The following is a 22676-nucleotide window of genomic DNA, read 5'->3' as shown; positions in this document are numbered from 1 at the left end:
AGCCATGCTAGCAGTTCAGAAAAGGGCAGCAACTTCTGACTTGTTTCTTTGAAAGATGAACTCCTGGTAAACTGCAAAACACACTTAAAATACATAAATATGGAGCTAGCTGTATTACTCTCCACAGGATCTGTATTTCTGTCCACCCAGTCCTGAGATTTACACAGCCCTACCAGATGGCACAATTAGGTTGGTGACCTTTCTTTTTTTCTATTGCAGTTAAATAATACAGTATGGTCACCTCCCCACCCCCAGCCAGTGATTGGCCAGCAAAGTGATGATGTCATCCCCCGAATCAATTTTCCTGATTGTCTTAGTGCTGCCCCCAATCCTCCCCAGTCTGTTGGGCAGGGGAATATAAATGTTTGACACCAAAAGGTGAGCTTACATTTTATTTGGAAATTATTCAGGAACGGTCTTTTGAACAAAGATCAAACAGTTGATGGTACATAAACGATTTTTTTGATATTGTGAACAAAATATTTCAATCGGTCAGGTTGGAATTTTTTTAAAAGTAAAATCGATGAATCAGTGGGGTTTTCGCTCATCATAAATCTCAGCAAGAATACAGCACAAGTGCTAAAGGAATTTATTTCCGTCGTTCGTCAAAAATTGTTTGGTTAGTATGGCTAAATCAACATTTGACTATGGTGGATGGGAAGTCTAGGTATAATCGAACAAGGGTTCCGACCAGAAACAAAAACGTTTGAACGAAAATCATACAATGTATGGCCACCTTTAGTCAGATTCAGGTACTAGTTGCATTTAAACACACATGCATGATTTTGTTTTTTTTTTCCTTTTAATGAACACATGGCTACATCAATTGGTGTGCTTTTATATCTGCATGGAGTTCACCTTTAAGAGGATATTGGTTAAACGACTGGGTTTTAGCTTCTCTACCATTGCCAAGACATAAAAAGAACTTAATAGGCCATATTTAATAACACTTTGTTTTAAAAGAATATCCAGCTAAACTAACTGATTTTTTTCATTGTACAGTTGTAATGTGTCCGTATAAAAACAAATATTTTTTAGAAAAGTAGGAGCAGCACAATAGGAAAAAAATGCACACTCCATGAAAACAAAGTAGATGAGGTTAGCTTAAGCTTCTGAATACAAAGACCTGCCGTCCACAGTCAACGCCACTGGTTTAAACACTGGGGAATGGGTAAATTATTGTACCAAATGGTTGAGAATTAATCTCTGATGACTAGCTGCAACATAACGCAGCATCTGGGTCCCAGGGAGGATGGACTCTATCCCTGGCGGTATGTGCTGTGTGGAGAGTCTGCATGCTGCTCTTTGTCCGCTATGGCAGGCAGCTTTTCACCTCATTGTTCAGAATACCCTTATACATCTGTGACGCGTGGAATGCTTTCATTCTAACAGACTTTCTATTGTCTTCCTCTGGGGCTTTGTTGAGCGAAGCCCGTTCACGGGCTGTGATAATTATATTGCTTAATTAAGTGAAAACATGCAGATCTGCTCTGTTTTCTAAATTGGCAAATCTATATTTGAAATGGAAATAAATCTGATTGGGGATTTTCTGTACAAGCCTGATGGCTATCAGAACAGACGACGGAGCAATTTATACAGAAGCTGCGCAGTTCCAGGTGTCCCTACTTAAAAGCAAACAAAAAGAGACTAACATTATGCTATATAAAAGCCAAATGTTGCCATGGATGTTGTAACCTGATAGAGGACAGCCTTTTCATTTGATTTGGGAATGCAATTTAAATACCACGGAATGGGGCCAAACAACAGACAACTCCCTCTTCCATTCACACTGGGGTCAGTTGCTGGTGAACAGAAGGTCAGCTGCACTTGCCCTGGAAATGCCTGCATCTATTTTATCACTCTGTAATGGCTTTGCACGCTTTTTAAATATAAGAGTTCCATTACATATACAAAGACCTTGCATATAAAATACATTATAAGATTAATTTTACATATATATCTAATGCAGGTAACATTAGGGTGACCAAATTGCACAGTGCGATAAATCCATTTTTATAATTAACTCATCTAATTCCAGTAAACTGAAATCAAATTGGTTGCTATGGGTTACTTCACTTTGTCATTACACCTTACACCCTCCTATTTATATAAACCCAAAAACGCCTACAGAGAAGTATGAGAAACATGTAGATATGTACTATATCATATATAAGGAGATCGCAGTGAAAATAGGGCGAATATTTATTGCACACAAAGGAATTTTTTAAGACACAGAATGGGTTACTCCACCTAATTATGTCGGGAGTCCATTTAGAGAGGGTAATGGCATAAGGTCTAGGTCAGTGACATGTGTTTGGAATAATGAAAAAGAATAAAATCAATTTACAAAATATCTTTGATGAAATCCAAAGAAAGATTAATACTGTAGTGATTACATTGGTCAGGGAATAATCTACAAGGGGTTAAAGAAAACAGATTCAACCGGGAATCTGCATAGAGAGGATGATTACATGTGATCTATTTAGTCAGGGATCATGGTAGCGAACATGTCTATGTCTTAAGGTGCCCATACACCTTACGACCATCGCAAGACGTTTTGCTTGCGATGGTCGTAAGCTTATTAAAAGCTTGTACGATCTGCCCATCTTTCGTGCGCACACCGGCCCGTTCGGCAGTTGCCGAACAAGCAGGCCACTACCCCGCCTGCCGAGAATCGTACGATTCTCGGCGGGTTTTCAAGCCTGCTTGTTCGACGGAAGACGTGCGACCGTACAGTAGAAACGGTCGCACGCCTTCCATACACTGTACGATTATCGTACGATCGCGGGATTTCCCGCGATTCTCCTACAGTATATGGGCACCTTAAGAATTCAATACAGGAAGGGTTGAATGAAGGTATTATGGAGGTCAACTGCAAGTCAGATGGACCTGCCAACAAATACTAAACGATCTCATAATAAGGACCAGCAGCGCAGCTTGGGAGGTAATCATATGCCCAGATTGTGGCAGGTTTCCTTTAACTCCACCTTTGCCACAAATATAATATTGGAAACTTGATAAATTCTAAACTTTATAAATAGTACTGTCTAAATTGTTTTATTAAGTTTAGTCAGGTGTTTGAAGTATCCATTAAGCTCTATTAGAAATGTTCACGGTTTGCTTGACACCAAGGGCTCACTGTCAAGTCTTCAACTGTCCACGGTTAACAGAATGAAAAAAAATAAGTAATAAAGGCCCAACTGTATTTTAGTTTTAACTGGAGTGGTGTAGGGTTAGAACCTCTGCCAGGCCAGAAAGACAGTAAATAATGGGAAAGTCCTGCAACTGGGAAAAAAAAACAAAAATAAAAACACATGCTTTAGTACAGTGGGGAACCTAGGTCAGGTGGTTATTTGTGTGTGCCTTCCTGTCCTGGTGACCCTAGTTTCCCTCATTTCTTCTGGTACCACAAGGATGTTAGTAAGGCAACCAGTGAAGAGCAATTGCTGTATCAAAGTACAGCAATAAAAAAACCTGGTAGAATTTTGTTCCCTTTTTTGGTGCTGTCTGTATTATATATATATTTATACATATATATATATATATGCGCGCGCACACACACGGTATATATACCTGTGTGTGTGTCTTCCCATTCCCACGACAAGTTCATGCAGAAGGTAGCAAGGGGCAGACAGCAGTCACATGAGGTCTATTCAGTTAAGTGTCAACATACAAAACAAGGTCATTACAATGGTAGCGTTTCTCAGATTTTCATTGAGGGCTATTTAAAAGGTGGAAATACTGTATTCCAATCATTTCACCTAAATGTTAAGCTGTTCTAGGCAATATCTCTACTAGTTTTCAGCATGTTTCGATTGAGGTAAATCGTAATCATAATTCAAAAAAGTCTATTTTGCAGAAAGCTCTTCCAATTTACCAAGACTTTTTGTCATTTCTTTCACTGATTATTTCACTAAAAAGCTATGCCACCATTTTGTTTTAAGTCAATTTGTTTTCCACAGTTTTACTTTCTTAAGCTGCAGAAATATTCAGTATTGAAAAAAACAAACAGCTCAAGGAAACAAAAAGCATCTGTGTTGCTGATCCTAATAGCAGGCCCATTATAATACTGTGTTTGGGTACAGAATAATGGAAAAGTTGTATGTGGATATATTTCAGAAAATGATGTCTGTAAGAGGTACATTAATTACAGCACATCAATTAATTCTAGGTTTCTCTTCTGTGCATCTACTTGTAATTCTTTCCCCAACATCATATTGAACCGAATTTCAAAGTACTTTAATGACTGCTGATTTCAGATTTTTCCAGTCTCTCATTTATCCTGCAGTCAGGGTCCTTGACAGTGCTTTCTGGCACTTGAGAGCAAGCTTTGATCACTATGTTTCCTAAGTAGGTGAATGCAGAGAAATCTTGCCTGCTTACCATAATTTCCTGTATTCTGTACGCTCGTGGCCCTAACAGATCAAGAAGCAGTAATGACTAATAGCCTGTCTTGTATTTGTATATACCCACACACCTTCTTCTATATTTCTAAATCTTACCTTCTCTTAAAGTGACATTAAACCCTCAGATTTTTTTAACATAAAACAATACTGTAATGTGTGCCTTACTGTAATCCATGGTTGTTTCCCTTCTCTTTGCTGCTCTTCCTATTAAATCTGTATCTGTTCTCATGCTGGGCAGAACTTCTGTTTTGCAGCAGACTGCCTTGTCTCTGGAATCGATACATGGTGTCTGTGTGTAGGTTTGCAACCTGAGCCAGCACTACAGGAAGAGGCACTCAGCTGCAAAGGGAAGTTCTCCCCAAGCATGAGAAGACATGAGGATTTAAAAGGAAGAGCAGCAAAGAGAAGGGAAACAACCATGGATTACAGTAAGGCACACATTACAGTATTGGTTTATGTTAAAAAATCTGAGGGTTTAATGTCACTTTAAGTTAACTGCTTCTGCTGTTGTGAAGTCATTTTAACAGGTTAACAAATCTAGCGTTGCTGCTAATGCTAAACTCATCCTTAAAAAGGTATCAGTGGTGTAGCGTGGATTCTCAGCACCCGGGGCAAGGCAAGTATTGTGTCCCCCACCCGTGGATCGTTGGCACTCCCTGAGTATCTGTGCATCCATACCTGTAGCCCAAAAGAGGACTATAAATCAGAGCAATACTTTATACAGCAATGCAGAATCGTATATTAATTTGCTACATTCTCTGTGCTGCTGCTCTGCTCCAGGGTGCCGGTCTAATGTCTCGGGCAGATGATCTCAGCGGGGGCCGACGCGGAGGAGGGTCGCAGCGGGGGCCGACGCGGAGGATGGCAGCAGGGGCCGACGCGGAGGATTGCAGCAGGGGCAGATGTGGAGGATCAGCAGGGGTCACATGCAGGCCTGTAAACAGGTGCTGCGAGGTCCCCAGGAAATGCGGAACCTTACAGCAGCCAAATCTACTAAAGAAAAAACATGTGGGTAAAAAAAAAAAAAAAAAAAAAAAAAGGGAACTACCATTTTCAGCAAAAGGTCAGCTTTGGCAACCTCCAGTCTTCCCTCATGAAATGATTTCTTTAGAAGTTCTAGTTTATCATTCTATAAGCAACTCTTATCCACAGAGTGTTCAACATACCTTTATAGTGAATTAAAGGACACTTCCACTGATATAAATATGTTACTTTAAAGTAAGACATCTGCAAATCATTAAGATCACACAGCTAGCACCAACACATGAGTTTCACTACTGTAATATTGTCATGATATGGCCAGTTTGAATTACCCGGGTTTATTTAGAAAATGAACACTACAGGCAAAACAGATAGTTTTAGAGAATTTGCCAAACTTGTTGTTTTGTGTAGTTTACTCACCTCTGGTTTTTTCATGATTTCAATAAAATACATCCGATTCTTCATTGGGTAAATTATAATTAAAACATCACCAAAGTCTGTAGGTATAATGCCCCTTCGGTAGTTCCTGGTGTGTTCAGACCACACAATATGAACTTCATCATTTCCCAGGTGTCGAAGCTGACAAAAAAATATTGGGGTTAGTTTTCTGAAGCTTAACATCTAGCATTTTAAAAGCTCAAAGATCCACCACTAACGCCAATATACAGATGAAACCTTGCAAGTAGGAGCCCAGAACTGACAGCCCAGGGACCGGAAGTGATGCAATCTACAGTGTACGTCGTCAGTCACGAAGGGGTTAAGGAAGACCAGCAGTGTGTTCTTATTTTTATAATGAAAGGATCTTGTGACAATAACAAAGTGGAGAGTGCCATTAATCCTGCCCCAGTAGTCCAAAGTGCTCGCTTTGAAATCCCACTAAAATGTATGGGGTTCCAAGGTAACCAATGTGGTGATTTTTTAAGTCAGTAGAACACCATAGGGAAGGGGCTCCTGTAGCTTTGATTGACAGAGGAAACATGTGCCACATATTCAGAAGTAGAATGCACATTTGTCAGATGTGGCAAACTTAAAGTTTAACTCTGAGCAATTCTTTTTTGTACATTTGGGCACCAGGCAGGGTAAAAAAAGCAGCTCAGGCTGCAAGAATAAACTTTAATCTTGAGTTTCCTGCAGTTTTTTTTAAATTTCTCCATAATATGCCCTCTGTATTTCGGAAGACTGATGAAACCATGAATTAATGGGCTTTATGGACCCACCCTCCAAGGGGTCACCATGGTGATCTATATTGATAGTGTAATGAAGCTGGGCATTGGGCTGCTGTCATTATGTCAGTGCCAGTCTCTGCATTAGCAGAAGACCACCAAAAATGGAAGCAGACCCCCTCCTGACTCAGATATTTACCTGCAAAAATTAAACACATTGAACAGCTCTGCAAAAAATAATAAGAGTCTAATAATAAAGATAAGCCTCTGTGAGCCCTTTAAACCTTACAATGCTGAACAAAATGTAATTGCTTGGCAACACTGGCCAATGTACAATCTTGGTCTTTAGAACAACCACCAACTATTTTCTTAGAATAAATTACTGAAACAGTTGACAAAGGCATCTAATAACCTATTAGTCACAACATGGCAAGGAACTAGGGTGCAAGTGTAGTTCAAGCCATGTCTGAGAGGGTCAGGTCAGCTGGAGAACGTACATGTTGCTACTGTCTATGCTGAAGCTAGTTCATTTTGCCTGAACATGGTCACTCAAACAGCAGCCGGGGCCTGCTATCAAGCTCCTGAACAAATGCTCATTTTTCAAGCCTTAGCAAAACACTATAATAGTTTAAGAGGCTGCCCATGTGCCACACTCATTCACTTGCTGAAAAGGCCATCTCATTTCCCTTCCTCTAGCCCCTCCCTACTCGTCTTTCTAATATGCAGCCGGCCGGGCAGCACGCCACTAGTGACACTGGTCATGGTACACACCTAATGGTCTGACCTCCTTTCCCTACTAATTGCATTACATGGCCAGCTGGCTCCAGCAAGAACTTGTCTATTTGATTGAAGAATTTCTGCTGTCGAATAGTCACGGCGGCTGCTCCTACAAAGTATCTTGAGCCTAACAACCTCATTGTTTCCCTGACAGTGTGCCCATCCTAAAATCGAAGTTTTATTTGTAAATTAACCGAGAAACTTCCTGCCAGACCAGCGGTGCCTGGAGACTAATAATGTGCTCCTTTCATTCCCTTTCACTCTTACTGTATCACTGCCAATTTGTTTTTCTGCTGCCGGCCAGCCCCGGGCTATAAAAGCCTGGTAAGACATAAGTGCAATTATAGTCCTAGAGTTAAATGAATTGGACAAATCCAATAGCACAGCCCTGTCCCCACTTTACAAACCCCTACAGCAGAGAGATTAGCTGCTAAAAATCTAATCTCGAAATAGCTAACAAATTTCTGCTGCAGAGGCGCAAGAGTTCACGATGGGGCTACATCTAGGTCTCTGCATGGGGAAAGGTTCTGCCTCAAACATGGCCAAATATCAAATAAGCCAAGGCTATTTTTCCTACTTCTTAAAGAACCTCATTTCAGGGCGGTTAGCTGCAATTTAGTTAGGGAAGCAGGACAGATTGTAGGAAGCTGTTAGTCTGATTGATTTTCTATTCTAGCAGAGAGACATCCTGATAAAAAAATGCTTATTGCTAATGAATACAAATCTCTGAGCTGAAAAAGGTACCATCTGAGTCATGGTTCCTTCGGTGGGGAACCTTCCAACCTTCCTATCAAAACTATGGCATCCAGTTTTTTTAAATGGCACACTTTGAAGGTGGTCAGCAGCGTGACTGGATTCATCTAGGCAGCTTTCCGCCACAGTTAAGTCATTTCACTTCAATCGGGGGGTGGTTCTGATGCTAAAAAGTGCCTCAGTCAAGGCATAATCCCAGCTCATCAATTAACATTGAACATGACACTTTCCAGCAGAGTAACACAAGGTCAAATATTGCCGCACAATGACACAGGTTACAAGGGCACACATCCAGGTTATCTGTTAGTTATTCAAAGGAAATGGGATCAAAGAAGACAGCTAATAATGCAAATTACCAAATAAGGAAACATACAGGTACTGACTGGAGAGGTAAAAAGAAACTGAAATGTTTCTGGTCAAGAGATTTTCATTTATTTAATGGTGTAGTATGGACATTTCTGAGGCTGCATTTGACCTGCTGTTTCTTCGGATGGAGCAGGTCCTACCAAAATGTTTACCTTTTTGGTCAGGGAATCATCAGAGTCAGATAACATCCGTGTAGACACATGAAAAATCACTTCAACAGTAGAGGTAGCATAGTATGGAGCAGATTGTCCAGTGCTTCCATTTCTCTGTAGACCACCCATAAAACCACAGTGTGTGGAAAGGTCAACCTGAACGGTAAGAAAAAAAGAAAGCATTTGCAACACATTAAACAGGTTTTCAATGAAAAGAATAGTCTTTTAGTTCTAGAAGTATCTATGGCTGCACATACACTAAAAACATGTTTAATTTACCAGTGCTGTTCACATGTTAGAGGTTAAGATTTCAAGTAGTCCTCTGAACCAACGCTGAAATTTTGTATTTCCGTATATTTGAGAAAATCCCACTGTATGTTTGTTTTGTGTTCCTATTCACTCAGCATATATAATAATAATAGGGCGGTTACTGATTAAAATTTTCGTGTTTGATTAATCGAAATTTTTTAAAATCAATTATAACGCACATACAGATTTCTTGTCTAAGCAACAATGGTAATGGGGACAGGGCCACACAAAGAAATAAAAAAAAAAAGGTAAATTTAAAAAAATTAACACATTCAGGTTTTATTGAAGGGGGAGGGTTACAAAAATGGAAAGGTGAATGTCCCAGGAAGCTGCTCTCTTCCGTGTGTATATGGGCCGGTTGGTTATTAAAAAAGTCCACTCCATTTTTTTGTCATTTGAAATCTTTTTCTGCGCTGGCTATACACGCTTGAAGAGCAACAGGACTGACTTTTAAAAAGCATTACAGAACTATTTTATATAACATAGTAACATTAAGCAACATGGCAACATTACCTTTTTGTGCTTCTTCTGAGAACCTATTTGATACGGCTGATGCGTTCTAAGTACTTTCTCTCTGTCTACTTTTAAATCATGGCGCCTTTGTGGCTCCGTCGGCTAACGAAGGGAAGGGGGAGGAGTCCGGTGACGTCACGGACATCAACGTCACCGAACTCCTCCCCCTTCCCTTCGTTAGCCGTCACGGACATCGACGTCACCGGACTCCTCCCCCTTCCCTTCGTTAGCGGACAGAGCCACTTGGGGAAGGGGATCTCCGACAGAACTCCCGGAAGACGGAGGAGAGGCGAGTACCGATCAAAAAAAATTAACGATTAAATCGAGGAATTAATCATTAATTTCCGCAGCCCTAAATAATAATAGTATAAAAAAATGTCTTACCCTTTAGATGTGTCTGGAAAGCAGGCATTTGGAGCTTCTCTGAACAATTTCAAGTCACAGGAAACTCTGTCGGTCCCCATAGAAAGACTAGGGACATACTGAGTTTCCTCTCATTCATGTAAAATGCTTCTAGATCATAAACCCTTTGTTAGGGCAGAAAGTAATCTAATCTAGTTTACAGCTGATAAAGAGATCGGCCTGCACAGCACAGACAGGGTTAATTAGGTTAAACATTACCTTTCCTCCCCATTGCATTCCAGAGGCAGATTTCAGAAAAGGTCACTTAATATGTAACCAGTAGTTTTTATTTTATTAAGTTAAACTATATGAATGGGAACATGTAACAAATATAAAACTGGTGTTATCCCAATTTGGCTGCAAAAGTGGAAAAGTAAAATAAATTCCCTTCTTTAAGTGAAGCGATCTTTCCTGGTCATTATTCATAACACAAGTGTGTCCAATATATACAATCAAAGTATGGGTTGGCACTTAGATATACACAAGCAGAACGCAGAGTATATTGCAGTCCAGTAGGGGAATCTACTGCACAGTACACAGGGACCTCACATGCACAGATCCCCACAGACACATGGGGTGTGGCCTTTTTTGTTGGAAATGTTGATATTAAGATGCTTCCCCATACCTACTGACGAAGTAGACTAGGTTCTGAGAAACGTGGCAAGTTACAGCCAATCCATTGTTAAATAACAGCATATGTTGAACACAATACTACAGAAAATGTAAACTATACAGTGGTTGGTTTAGGGGTACCTGAGGGGGATATGTAATATCTTATTACAGCTTATATGTATTTATATTTTGATACTTTCCATGGGATTTTAATAAAAAAGTTTTTTTGTTTTTTTTAGACAGACATATATATGTTTGTATTACCGATGCCTAAAAAGTCCCTTTGTATTTTCATTGCGTCTTCCACTAAAACTTCACCCAAAAAAAAGAGCAAGAAGGGGATATGGTAATATTTAGGGATACCGGTTTTTCGGTATCAAGTACCGCTTTATTTTTTGGTACTTGCTGATACCGAATACCGATACTGGAACTCCCATTAAGGAAACCAGGCGGCGTGTAATGACTCACCACCTGGCGTCTTGATTAGCCGGGCAGAGTGTAAGGACTAGCCACCCGGCTTCCTGATCACCAGGTGACTAGGGAGCATGGAGCCGACTTTCTGGTCAATCAGGAAGCCGGGCGCCGTTTTATGACCGGCCGCCCAAGTACTCAGCTTCGGCACAGATACTAGTATCAGTATCGGTGCATCCCTAGTAATATTAATCTTTCTCTAAAGCTAGAACATTTTAATTGAAAACTTATATTAAGTGGCAATGTATTTTTAAAATAACCAGAACGAAAGGCTTATTTCGCACAGCACAAACATGTTATTGAACACAAAAAAAGTTCAGTTTGTTCAATATGTACTGCTTAACTAAACAACTAAAACTTAAGAAACAACTAATTTATTCTCATTATCAATTCGTTGCTCTGCATCCCCTGCTTCTCTCCACCCCACAGGGAGCCGCCTCCCCCTCTGCACCTCTCAGAGCCTGCTGCATGCTGCGGTCTGTGTTGCTTCCAATCCCTGCTGCTCTCCCTCGCCTATATTGGCAGAGGCAGCGGGGATCGGAGGGAACACAGAACACTGCAGCCAGTGCTCACGCCCCTTCCTCTCCCTGTTTCATTCAACTGTCGATTGTATAAAGTGGACAGCAAGACTCCAATCTGCAGTGGTCAGGAGCAATGGCCAGCCTGCTTGTGGCTATTTCAAATTGCAGTAGCAAATAGAAGGCTGGCTATTGTACCTGCCCACTGCCTGGTGTCAATCAGCAGAAAAGCAGACCTGAAGGAGAACTTTCTCCTTCAGGTCCCTCCTCTGCTAATGTGCGCTTAAATAGCTTATTTGAAGTGGAAAGGTGACACTAGGGGTCTATGTGATAGCAATGAAGTAGAAGAAAAAAAGAAAAAAGAAGTTTAATAAAATTCAATTAAAAAATACCCCGTGAATGTGAGCATACTAAAGCACAAGTCAAGTCACCTAACTACGACAATTGCGCTACAAGTCAGGCACCGCCACGTGCGCCAGAGTGAGAGCAACAATTCTCGGGCCAATATTCATGGCTAACTCTAAACTGATGACCGGGCTGTTATATATATTTTTATACAGTATATAAAATGTTATTTTTTGTCCAATTTTGGTCGTTGTGTTATTTTAAATAAAAATTTGGTTATTTTAATATATTGGCTTGGATTTTTTCAATTCAGATTATTGAAGCTGTACTATGGGGCACATCTTTTTTTGCATTTTTTAGTTTCCCTTTGATAATACATTTGCAATGTACTGCTGTAATCAAAAATGCACTATAAGCTTACAATCGTCTTACTCTGTCCTGAGAAGTGATCACGACAATCTTGTCTGGATCCTCCTCTCCCATTGAGTGACAGCAGTTTGTAGGAGCTGCTGCGCGTTCTTGAGAACCTATGCAGAGGCTCAGGGCATTTTACTCCCCCTCCTCACAATACGCATACCACATTGGCATTTAGACCCCTCATTTTAGCTCTGTCCTCGTGTGCTTGCCCTCCTCCCCTCTGTTGTCTTTATCTCTTCTTCTCCCAGTGTATAACCCATTCTTAGTGCCGATGTGGTATGTGTATTGTCTGGAGAAATCAGTGTGGAGAGGAGAGGGGAGCAGGATTGATGTCCTAGTGTTCAAAGACCTGTGACCGGACATAATTAAACTCCGATTGGGTGTGCCCTGAGCATCTGCACAGATTTTTATGAACATGCAGCAGCTCCTACAAGCTGCTGTCACTCAATGGGAGAAGAGGATCCCGACAATAAAGTCGGGATCTGTTCTCAGCACAGAGCTTAGCCCTGCCCACAGTATATTACACTGAATTGTAAGCTTATGGTGCATTTGCAAAATGTATGCCTGTATCATAAGGAAACTAAAAATGCACAAACATGTACACCCCATTGTTCTCCTTTAAAAATGTCTAATATAATACATACAAATTCTGCTGCAGGAGGTGCGTTGAGGTGCCATTCATTTCAAATGGCACCCTAGTTGTGCATGCAGTTTTACTCTCAAGTAAACTTTATGTTTGTAACACTCCATTTGTGCATTTTATTTTAAATAAAAGATGTTTTTTTTTAAATGCGATTAATCAAAAAAAATAATCAGCCAACGAATTGATTATGAAAATAGTAGTTGGTTGCAGTCCTAATTTTACATTTGAATAGCTGTAATAAAACTAGAATCATTGTCATCTTTTACTACATACACAAAGGGGAATAAAACCCAAACAAATGGCCACTAAAAGGAATTATAACTAAACTGGAAAAACAGACTTTATTATTAGTGGTTAGCAGCAATTAAAGATGAATTTAGTTACCTCCCACCCAAGTCCAGCTACAAAATCTTCATATGCCTTGCTTCCCCTGCTGTTGGACAGTATGGAGCACTTGTCTTCCTGACCTTCAGCGATATAAAACACAGCAATCTTGTGGGTTTCCCGACTGTGTAAAGAAAAGAAATCTCATTTACAAATGTTCAACATACATATACTGTATAAATCAGAAGTTTTAAATGAAATAGTGAGACCTCATACAAGTAGGTTAACAATAAATTCTTCGCAAAATTGAATAATATTTACATGGTACAAAACTTCTCTATTGAAAACTACAATGGCTTTTAATTCTTTTACCATAATGTTATTCTCTCACTGGTGACAGGGAGGGGAAACTCACCTTACCTTTTGCTTACCTGCCGCTGCCTTTTACCATTCACCTTTCCTCTTATCCAATAGCTAACCTCCTTCCCATCCATGAACCTTTGACCATGCTCCTTGTTGTCTTTACCTTTCCTCAACTAAAACTGAAGCAGAAAGAATCTGTAGCAGCTGTGTATAGTAACCAATCAGCTTCTACATTCAGTTTGCTCATTTAAGCTTTAAAAAAAGAAAGCTAGAAGCCAACCGGTTGCCATGCACAGCTGCTCCAGTCTTAGTAAAGCCCCTTAATTTAATACTACCCCTCTTCAGATCACGCTCACTGGGGAAGGGGGCAGCTCTAACATGAGGAAAGAAAGCTCTGCTTCTACCAAGATAGCTGCCTCTACACAGACACATAGTGAAGAACAAGGCATGGAAAAGTCAGTGATGGGGAAAAGATCAGCTGCAGGGAGTCATTTGCCCTCTGCCACTTTTGGTGGCAGCTTCTACAGTGCAGGTGCTCTTTAAGTGTCCGTTCAATCAAAGCTCATATTTAAATGTTATCTATTGTATGCAGTAAATCTAAATCACCCACAAGATTCTTTTATCTCTTTCCAGCAGTCTTGTCTTTCCACCTGCCAAACCAATGGGGCTTTGACTATTTTTGACAGATTAATTATTTCATATTATAGACAAAACAGCAAAAGTAACAGTGTATTGCTTGGCTTCATTATGGCTATACCTGCAGAGACAGCCAGAAACACTACTGTGCAGATATCATCGCCCTCCAGAGGTATAAGTGGAAAAGGAAAGATTCAAGCCACCATAATCCACTAATAAATGATGGGGTGGGCTGAAGTTAATTTTTTCGAAGTAAAAATATAGTCATATTTAAAAACAATTACACCCTATTTCTTAAAAAATAAATTGCAACATGAGTTCAAGAGTTTATATAGTAGTTTTGCATATATTCATTATCTTCAGGGCTAAAAATAAATATAGTTTTTAAAGATTACGTTTCTTTTTTTTAATCAGACAAATAAAAATATGGATGTAAAATGTAAAAATAGCATATGATTATTTTATATTTTCAATTAAAGTCAACAGGTGGAGCTCTAGGCAGGGCTAAGCTTTTGAAGGAGCAGCTGAGATTTGTACAACTTCAGTTGCCTATAGCTCTAAATTTTTCACATGCAACTGTTACCTGTAGTTTTCAATAAAGGTAACTTCTGCTCATTTATTCTTCCATATGCTCAGTTTGAAAAGGTCAGATTCACTTTAACCTTCCAGGCGGTAATCCGGAGTGTGGCTCGGGGTAAATTTTCAGTACCAAAAGCGGTAACCCCGAGCCACACTCGGGATTACACTGTAGCGTCACTTACCTTGTCCCTACGAGCCACGCTGTGACCTCCGGCCGATGCCGGCATCCGTCTTCCGTCCCTTGCGAGCGCCGGCGTCGCAGGGGGAGGAACCGGCGGGAAATTCAAAAGTAAAAAAAACGAAAAGAAAAAAAAACTGAGATAATCAGACCGCCAGGGAGGTTATACACCACCTATAATTTCTATGAGGCTTTGGCTATTTGACGACTAGTATGTATTTAGAACTGTACACGTAAGAGGTGGGTGTGTGGACTTTAAGCTAAGGTCTAATATGTATGGGTTTATTCAAATGCCGCCTGTGTTTTTTTATGTCTCATCGACTTTAAAAGGCACCTCCGAGCCAAAGATGTGCCACATATAAAACTTGCAACTTTATAAAGAGACTGATGGTGATGGCAAGCACAGCGGGAGACTCATTCAATAATTGCTCCATGGGCTTAATTTTTCATCCAGCCAATGTAAATCTATAAATTCCTGATGTTAGCCTACCTCAATAGTCTTTCAATTAAATTATCACAGGGATTCTCTTCACCTAATTCAATTTCTCCCCTTGCAGTATTAATCAACATCTCTACTTAACAACCGCGTGCTTCGACTCTCTTGGGACCTTAACATCTCCGCAGAACATGTGTCTGAGAAATAATTTGCTGTGCAAGATGATCATGGATTAACCAATGGCATTCAGTCTGTACTATCACAGTATGCTGGTTGTACATTTGCAGCAGGCTGAGCTGTGACTTTTGTTTTAGTAGCAGTGAATAGGAATCACATATCTCAAAAGTAGTGTATTGAATACCCTTCAGGTACTGTCAGAATGGCCTGTTAATCTACTGAATTCACTGAAAGACCCTTGTAGCGACTGGGTCCTGTAACATGTTAGATAACAGGAAGAATAGAGAACCAACTTTTTGGAAATCACAATACTTCTGTACACCATATATACTGTGTTTTCTTAATGTTAAAATTCTTGGGACCGATCCTATATGCTGAATGGGTTTAATTTGTATTCTGGCATTGTATGCAATATATCCTGACTGTAAGCATGCAGGTTGAGTGTAAGAACCTACCTGTATATTTATCAGACGGGAAGATTGTGCAGCAAAACATGGCACTCCCACCCAAATGTACTGAGAAAAGCTTGCTGAAGTTAGCTGCAGCAAAGCTATGTTAACTGTCCTACTGAGATGGATAAAATGTAACACAAATGTTGGCCATACAGTATATATTTTTAATTATGTAAACTCTGATGGAGCAGAGGATCATTGGTCACACTAAAGGTGGCCATACACTTTACAACCATCGCAAGACCTTAGTCTTGCGATGGTTGTAAAGTACTTAAAAAACGTACGATCTGCCCATCTTGGACAGGTAGATCGGGCTTGCGATGACTGCAATGAGGGGCGGGCTTGCAAGCACGGCAAACGGGTGCGGACACCGGCCCGTGCGTCAGTTGTCGAACAAGCAGGCCACTCACTCGCTGAGAATCGTATGATTCCCAGTGGGTTTTCCAGCCTGCTTGTTCGATGGAAGACGTGCGACCATACAGTAGAAACGGTCGCACGCCTTCCATACACTGTACGATTCTCGTACGATCGTGGGATTTCCCGCGATTCTCGTACGAGAATCGTGCAGTGTATGGGCACCTTAAGGCTGGCATCATAAGAGATTGCTTGACTAGCAGTGACAGGAACCTGGAGCAGCATTATCTCCAAGAAAGCATTTTAGCCATCTAGTCTCTATCCCTCTCATTAAGGCAGTTGACAAAGTTAAAAGTTATATAAGTTGCATAGGTCTACTTTCAGCACAACCACAAAGTATTAGGGCTAGTTCACACCAGAACTGTGTGCGTCTGTGCAGCTGCAATGTGATGCGTTCTTACTGCGATTAATGCATTTTTTTCCCCTCTTAAAATGGGATTTCAGGTGTTCCAGTGCGTTTGATGCGTTCCATTGCAATCCCATGCAGCTAAAATAGGGCAAGCAGTAACTTTTTCTGACTGCATCAGAACGGACTGCACTGGTGTGAATAGAGCACCAGAAATCCCATAGAAAATCATTGTGATGTATTTTGGCTGCAGCAGCCAAACTGAAGAGGCTGTGTCACAATTGCATCTGGTGTGAACTAGCCCTCAGCCATTCACAAATGTGTTTGTTTCCTACAGTTGCTGTTCAATGAAGAATATTACAGTATATTTAGTGCTAACACACACATACATGCACATCTCTTCTTAAAGTCAACCTGTCCTTTGCACATTATGGCTCATTTTAATGGTGGCCTCATCAGCTACACATACTTACATTCAACTTGCTTTGTTCAGCTGCCAGAAATGAGTAGAAGCCCAGAGTCAGCTTCAAGTCACAAACTGGAGCTTACAGTGCTGATAATTCTTTCCCCATCACCATATGACAGCTCTGCCTGCGTGAAAGGACAATTAGCAAGCAGCTCTGCTGTCACATGAGTGGAAGGGGTCACATGGTCCCTTATAGCTTGGTCCCCTAATATTAACATAAAAAGCCATCCAGAGTTTTGCCCCGAGCTACATTACCAACCTTCTCTCAAAATATTAGCCAAACCATTCTCTCCACTCCTCCAAAGACCTCTTACTCTATAGCCCCCTTGTCACCCATGTTTGGACTTCTCCAGGCCCTCTCCCTACCGCAATCTGTGCATCTTTAGGCAACCCTTGAAAACTCCTCTCCTTAGGGAAGCCTACCCTATATTTACCTAATAACTGTACTTTACCTTTCTCCATCAGCTCATATCTCACAATTAATGCATTTTGTATCACTTGCTCCACTCCTTAGATTGCAAGCTCCCCAGAGCAGGGGCCTCCCAAACCGCCTGTACTGAACTGTATTGTAATTGTACTGTCTGCCCTTGTAAAGCACTGCACAATCTGTTGGTGCTATATAATACTGTATAATAATACAGAGGAAGCAAAGGGAAGGTAAAATGGGTCTGTTGGTGATGATTACATTAAAGTGAATTTCACTTTAAACATCACTCCTTTCTATTTTATAGACTGTATTTTAATTACGCACACCCATTTTTAAATATATATATATATATATATACATACACACACACACACAGTATATATATTTATTTTTGTCTTTACCTTATGATTTGCCTATCGTTATAGACAATATGCTGCTTCATAGTTTGGACTGGCCAAATAAAGTTATACGTATACCTAAGAGAAACCTGATGAGACTCCAGATTGATTTGGAAATAATTCAATCAGTTCCATGGAAATCATTGCCTTTAAACAAGTTACAAGCATAGCATTAATCCTTGTTATTTTTGCTGTAATAATGTTCCCACCAGTACACAGAATGCCTCATCAATATTTGGTAAAATGAGGCCAGCGAGAGTAAAGACAGCATACCTTAACAAGCTGTTCTGACTCCAAACTGGGCAGGGAAATTTAATTTCTGCATTGCTCTATATTACTCAACACTGCAACAGTTAAAAGCCAGAGGATGAACGCTATCTTCCCAGACTTCAGCTTTAAGAAGCAATCAGGGCAATGTTTTATGTTGGTGCAGAGCTACTTTTGAACAGTAGGGAGGGCAATGCATAGAAACACTGTCATGTTCTCTATTTTGGGCAAACTGAGTTTTGACAAAAGACAACTTGAAATACGGAAAAGCTGGTTTCAGCTCCAGTGCATAAATGTCACTGCATTTGGCACAGTAAAGATTTGGTAAGGTAGACCAACATTTAAAGGGTTAACACAAGGGGTCACATTGAGATTAGGGTTAAAGTGTATCTAAATTCAAACATGTGATATAGTCCATATTACCAGCACTTAGATGTGGTGACTGCATTAGATTTCCTTTTTCAGCCTTTTTTGCTTCATTTGCACCTGGTGATCCTGTGATTAACACACCACCTGTCCCTGCATGGCTACGCTCACTCCACTGTTTCAATGGAGGGTGCCATGGTTGTCATCCTAGGCTACTCGCCATAATTTGGACAAAAAACACGGTTTCCCTTTCTTCATCATATGGGGGGCAGGGAGACCTGTAGTTTACTAAAGATAGTTTGGAAGGATGATAACATTGTTTGTGATTTAAGCTCAGCGCACAGAAAGGGACAAGGACAATGCATTTCTGCGTCATAATCAACACATTATCTATACTTGTGGGAAATGTTCTTAAGATTAGTGGTTACATTTGTTTATGGTTTCGCTGCATCTGTTAGATGGTAAAAAATGAATTTCAGGTCCTATGATTTGCATGGGAACAGGTTTAGCTACAACTCCCTGTGCAGGCACTGAACTAAGTCATCTTTGGTCTGGCCTCTGAATCCCAGAAGAAGAGATCCCCAACACTGTCCCCTACACAAAGATGGGATCAGGGTTACGGAGTGGCAGGGTTCAGTCACCTAATGGTATAGCTCCAATTTAATTATTGAACTTGTCTCACTTAACCAAACTAACCATATGTTAGTCTATTTTGTGGAGGAGGATGGGGTTGCTTCCAATGCAGTAATATGGCCTTACGGGCATAAAAACACAGTCGAAGAATGAAACACATTGCAGAACGTTCAATAAAAGGTTCCACAATACCCAATAATAGGACAGATGGGATAAAGGGTAATATCAAGTTTAGTTTGAAGCATATCGTGAACCAGGACCCAGCACACACAAATGTGTGAACAACCCCCAAAAAAATGGAACAAATTCGCTGGGTCAAATGCACAGTGTGCACAACAAGCAGTATCAAAAATACCCATATGCCGAAGCCTAGAGGGAGTATAATATAGACCATGAATAAACTTGAATTGTATAAACTTATGAGCAGTACTAATAACATCTTTAAACCACACTTGAGAGAGTTCAGCATCCAAGGAGGGTATAAGCAGTTTACATTTGTTTTCAGCGGCAGAAAACGGTGAAGGAAGGGATGCTTGCAATAAAGAGTAGATGATGGAAACAGCCTTGGTTAATGACAAATGTCGAAGAAGAAGTTCCATTGAAGTAGCACGGAAGTTGACTTGGAATGAGCCAAACTGTGTGCGAATAGCATGACGAAGAAAGAGATATTTGTAAAACATAGTATTATAATGTTTGTACTTGGAATTAAGAGACTGAAAGTCGAGGAAGATTCCATCACAGAACAACTGGGAAAGGTACTTCAATCCTCTTTTGGCCCACCAAACCATATCAGGATGACCATATAATTCATGCAAGTAGGGATTAAACCATAGTGGGGAATTTGGAGAATAGGTAGAGGAGCAATATTTCTATTTTCCTTGACTTTAGCTTTAGAAGAAATCAGGGGCATGTTTTATGTTGGTGCAGAGCTATTTTTAAACAGTTGGGATGGAAATTTAAAGAGACACTGTCACTTTGTCCATTTCAGGCAAATTGAGTCTGTGTAAAGCCCACCAGCACTCCCCGCTGCTCCTTTCTCCAATGCAGCTCCCATCAAAATACCAGGTTTGGCTGGTGTCACAGCTCAGAGGGAGTGGTGACATTACCTCCTTCATCACGTGATAGTGGTCAGGCCTAGCGGCTACGGCTCTATAGTTTATAATCTTTGTCAATGCTTTCTGCACTGGTTTTGTGTTTGTCAACCAGTATGCCCATGTTGTACAGATTGTTTTCTTTCTAAAAACATGCACAAGACAAAACCTAGATTTGCGCTGTTACTATCTGCTACCAAGCCAGCAGTCCATTGAAATGAACCCAATACTTGTTTCATCCTGTAAAAGCAAGCTTTCTCTAGCATTACTGCAACAGAATGTATAAATCACGTGAAAAGCTGACAATACATGTGCAGTACAAGGCTTTCCATGAATCAAAAGACCAAATCAAACACTACTGCTTGGTTATTCATAGAAATGATTCAATTTGAACACTGATTTTATGATAAGGCTGTGATTTATGGCTAATGCATTATTCTCATTGTAGGGAGCATGCAGCAATAGTTGAAATAATGCCAAGCCATTAAAAGTCTAAGAGGACCAATTAACTGTGCATGAAAAAAGTTTGCTTAACTGCAGCCTAATGCGGGCAGCATGCCATCAGCTGTGAAAATGAAATAAAGGCTAGATATGGAAGAAAAAAAAAAAAATTCCCTACCCTGGTAAAGTCCTTGTGGAAGCTGCTGTTTTTCAGCTGGTGTACACAAAAGGAAATCTATCTCCCTTGGCACAAGGACATCATGAATAGTGTATGATGATCCTGGCATGGGCTAGGAATAATCAAAGCATCCTTTAAAGGACAGCTGAAAATAGAGATTGTGGGCCCATTGGCTTGTTGGAAAAAGCCATGCGAGAAGAACTCATTCACATGTCCTAATGTCCATTTTAATATGCAACAAAAACATTTAGCAAATTACATGTTGTATGTAAGGGGTGAGAGTGGAGGGGAATAGGATATAGAGTACATTGCTGTTGATTTATCACATAACCATGTGCAAAGCAGTTTTATAAGATACATATTTCTATTTTTAAAATAGACCATTATGATCTGGCTTTTCCAAGAATCTGAATATTAAGTTTTAAAGCAGACCTCACATCTAAATGCATACAGCAGTCTCATAGGTTGTTCCACAACACAGTACTGGGAACCCCAGCACTTTCTGATCATAAAAAAATAGCCATCCACCTGCCTTCCAGATACATCTTGGAAGATTAATGTAATCAGGCCATCTTCTCCTTATCTTCACATGAGATCTCAAATTGTGATTCACCGGTCCTTAAGACCTTCTTCCATTCCTCAGTAGTGACCTGGCTGGTGCTTCATGGCCAAGGCAAGCCTCTTTTTCTTATTTTGCCATCATATCAATGGCTTTCTTATTGCCACTTGACCTGTCAAACCTGCAGCATGAAGCCTTCTCTTCACAGTTGAAACGGAGACTCGCTTACTTCGATCAGTGTTAAGCTAGGCTTGAACCCGTTGTCCTATAAAGCCGCCTGTCAGACAAGCTTTTGACTCTCAGAAACATATCTACTGATTCTGTTGTGGCTTTGGGTCTGCCAGACCTCTTCCTGTCAGTGTTTCCTCCAGTTTTCAAGTGCTTTTTGATGGTGTAGGAAACTGCACTCACTGACACCTTGGCTTTTTTTGTAATTTCTCTAAAGTAAAGACCTACACTTTGTCTTCCTTTGTTAATTGCCTTTTTCTTGCCATTTTGAGAGCAATATACTACTACCTGCAGTACAATACTGCCCAAATGTTGCTTAAGAGTATGTAGTAACACAGTCCGTTTTAAAACTCCTTTTATACAGAGGGCTTGTGCGTAATTAACAAACGTTTGGACACATGTAGGAATTAGCATACACTTTCAACATTGCTGCAGAATAACTGTGAGTTGCTACCCCATTACTTCTTCCCTAAAAAATGCCTTTTTGTATAACTCTATACAAATAACAATGACATGTAAATTTTATTTTATTTTTTGTTAACCTCAACTTCTTTTTTATTTTTTTTTTACATCTGGCAGTTTACCTTTGTACCATTTCAGGTTATTCATTTAAATGTAACTGCTTACATTTAAAAAACTGGAAAAAATGGGGATGTGCTAAAGCTTTTGACCAGTAGTGTATATAAATGCAATTAATGTAAGTACCTGAATGTGAGTTGGTTATCAGCTTCTTTTAATACTCTGCACAGCAGCACGCAGAGTGGGAGAGGAAGGGATGGCACAGGGAGCCAATTAGGTGAACCACACACATATATGTTGAAAATTAGCATATTAAGAGAGCAGAAGGATGACCTCAACAGATGTGGTTACTTCACTGCTCAATTAACAG

The 22676-nt window shown here is 40.2% G+C and overlaps 1 protein-coding gene across 1 annotated transcript in view; it reads right to left on the bottom strand.

Moving 5' to 3' along the window:
- RALGAPA2 (Ral GTPase activating protein catalytic alpha subunit 2) overlaps positions 1 to 22676 on the bottom strand; it is a 291675-nt gene that overhangs the window by 92236 nt on the left and 176763 nt on the right. Inside the window, 3 exon segments of the mRNA XM_018576654.1 lie at positions 5808 to 5966; positions 8599 to 8754; positions 13213 to 13336. Of these exon segments, the coding sequence (XP_018432156.1) occupies positions 5808 to 5966; positions 8599 to 8754; positions 13213 to 13336 (439 nt within the window).

Source organism: Nanorana parkeri, unplaced genomic scaffold (assembly GCF_000935625.1).
Source record: "Nanorana parkeri isolate BGI_ZX_2015 unplaced genomic scaffold, ASM93562v1 scaffold72, whole genome shotgun sequence".
In the NCBI taxonomy this organism is placed as follows: Eukaryota; Metazoa; Chordata; class Amphibia; order Anura; family Dicroglossidae; genus Nanorana; species Nanorana parkeri.
Note: the sequence above shows the minus strand (reverse complement) of the source record. Positions and strands in the feature narration are given on the sequence as shown.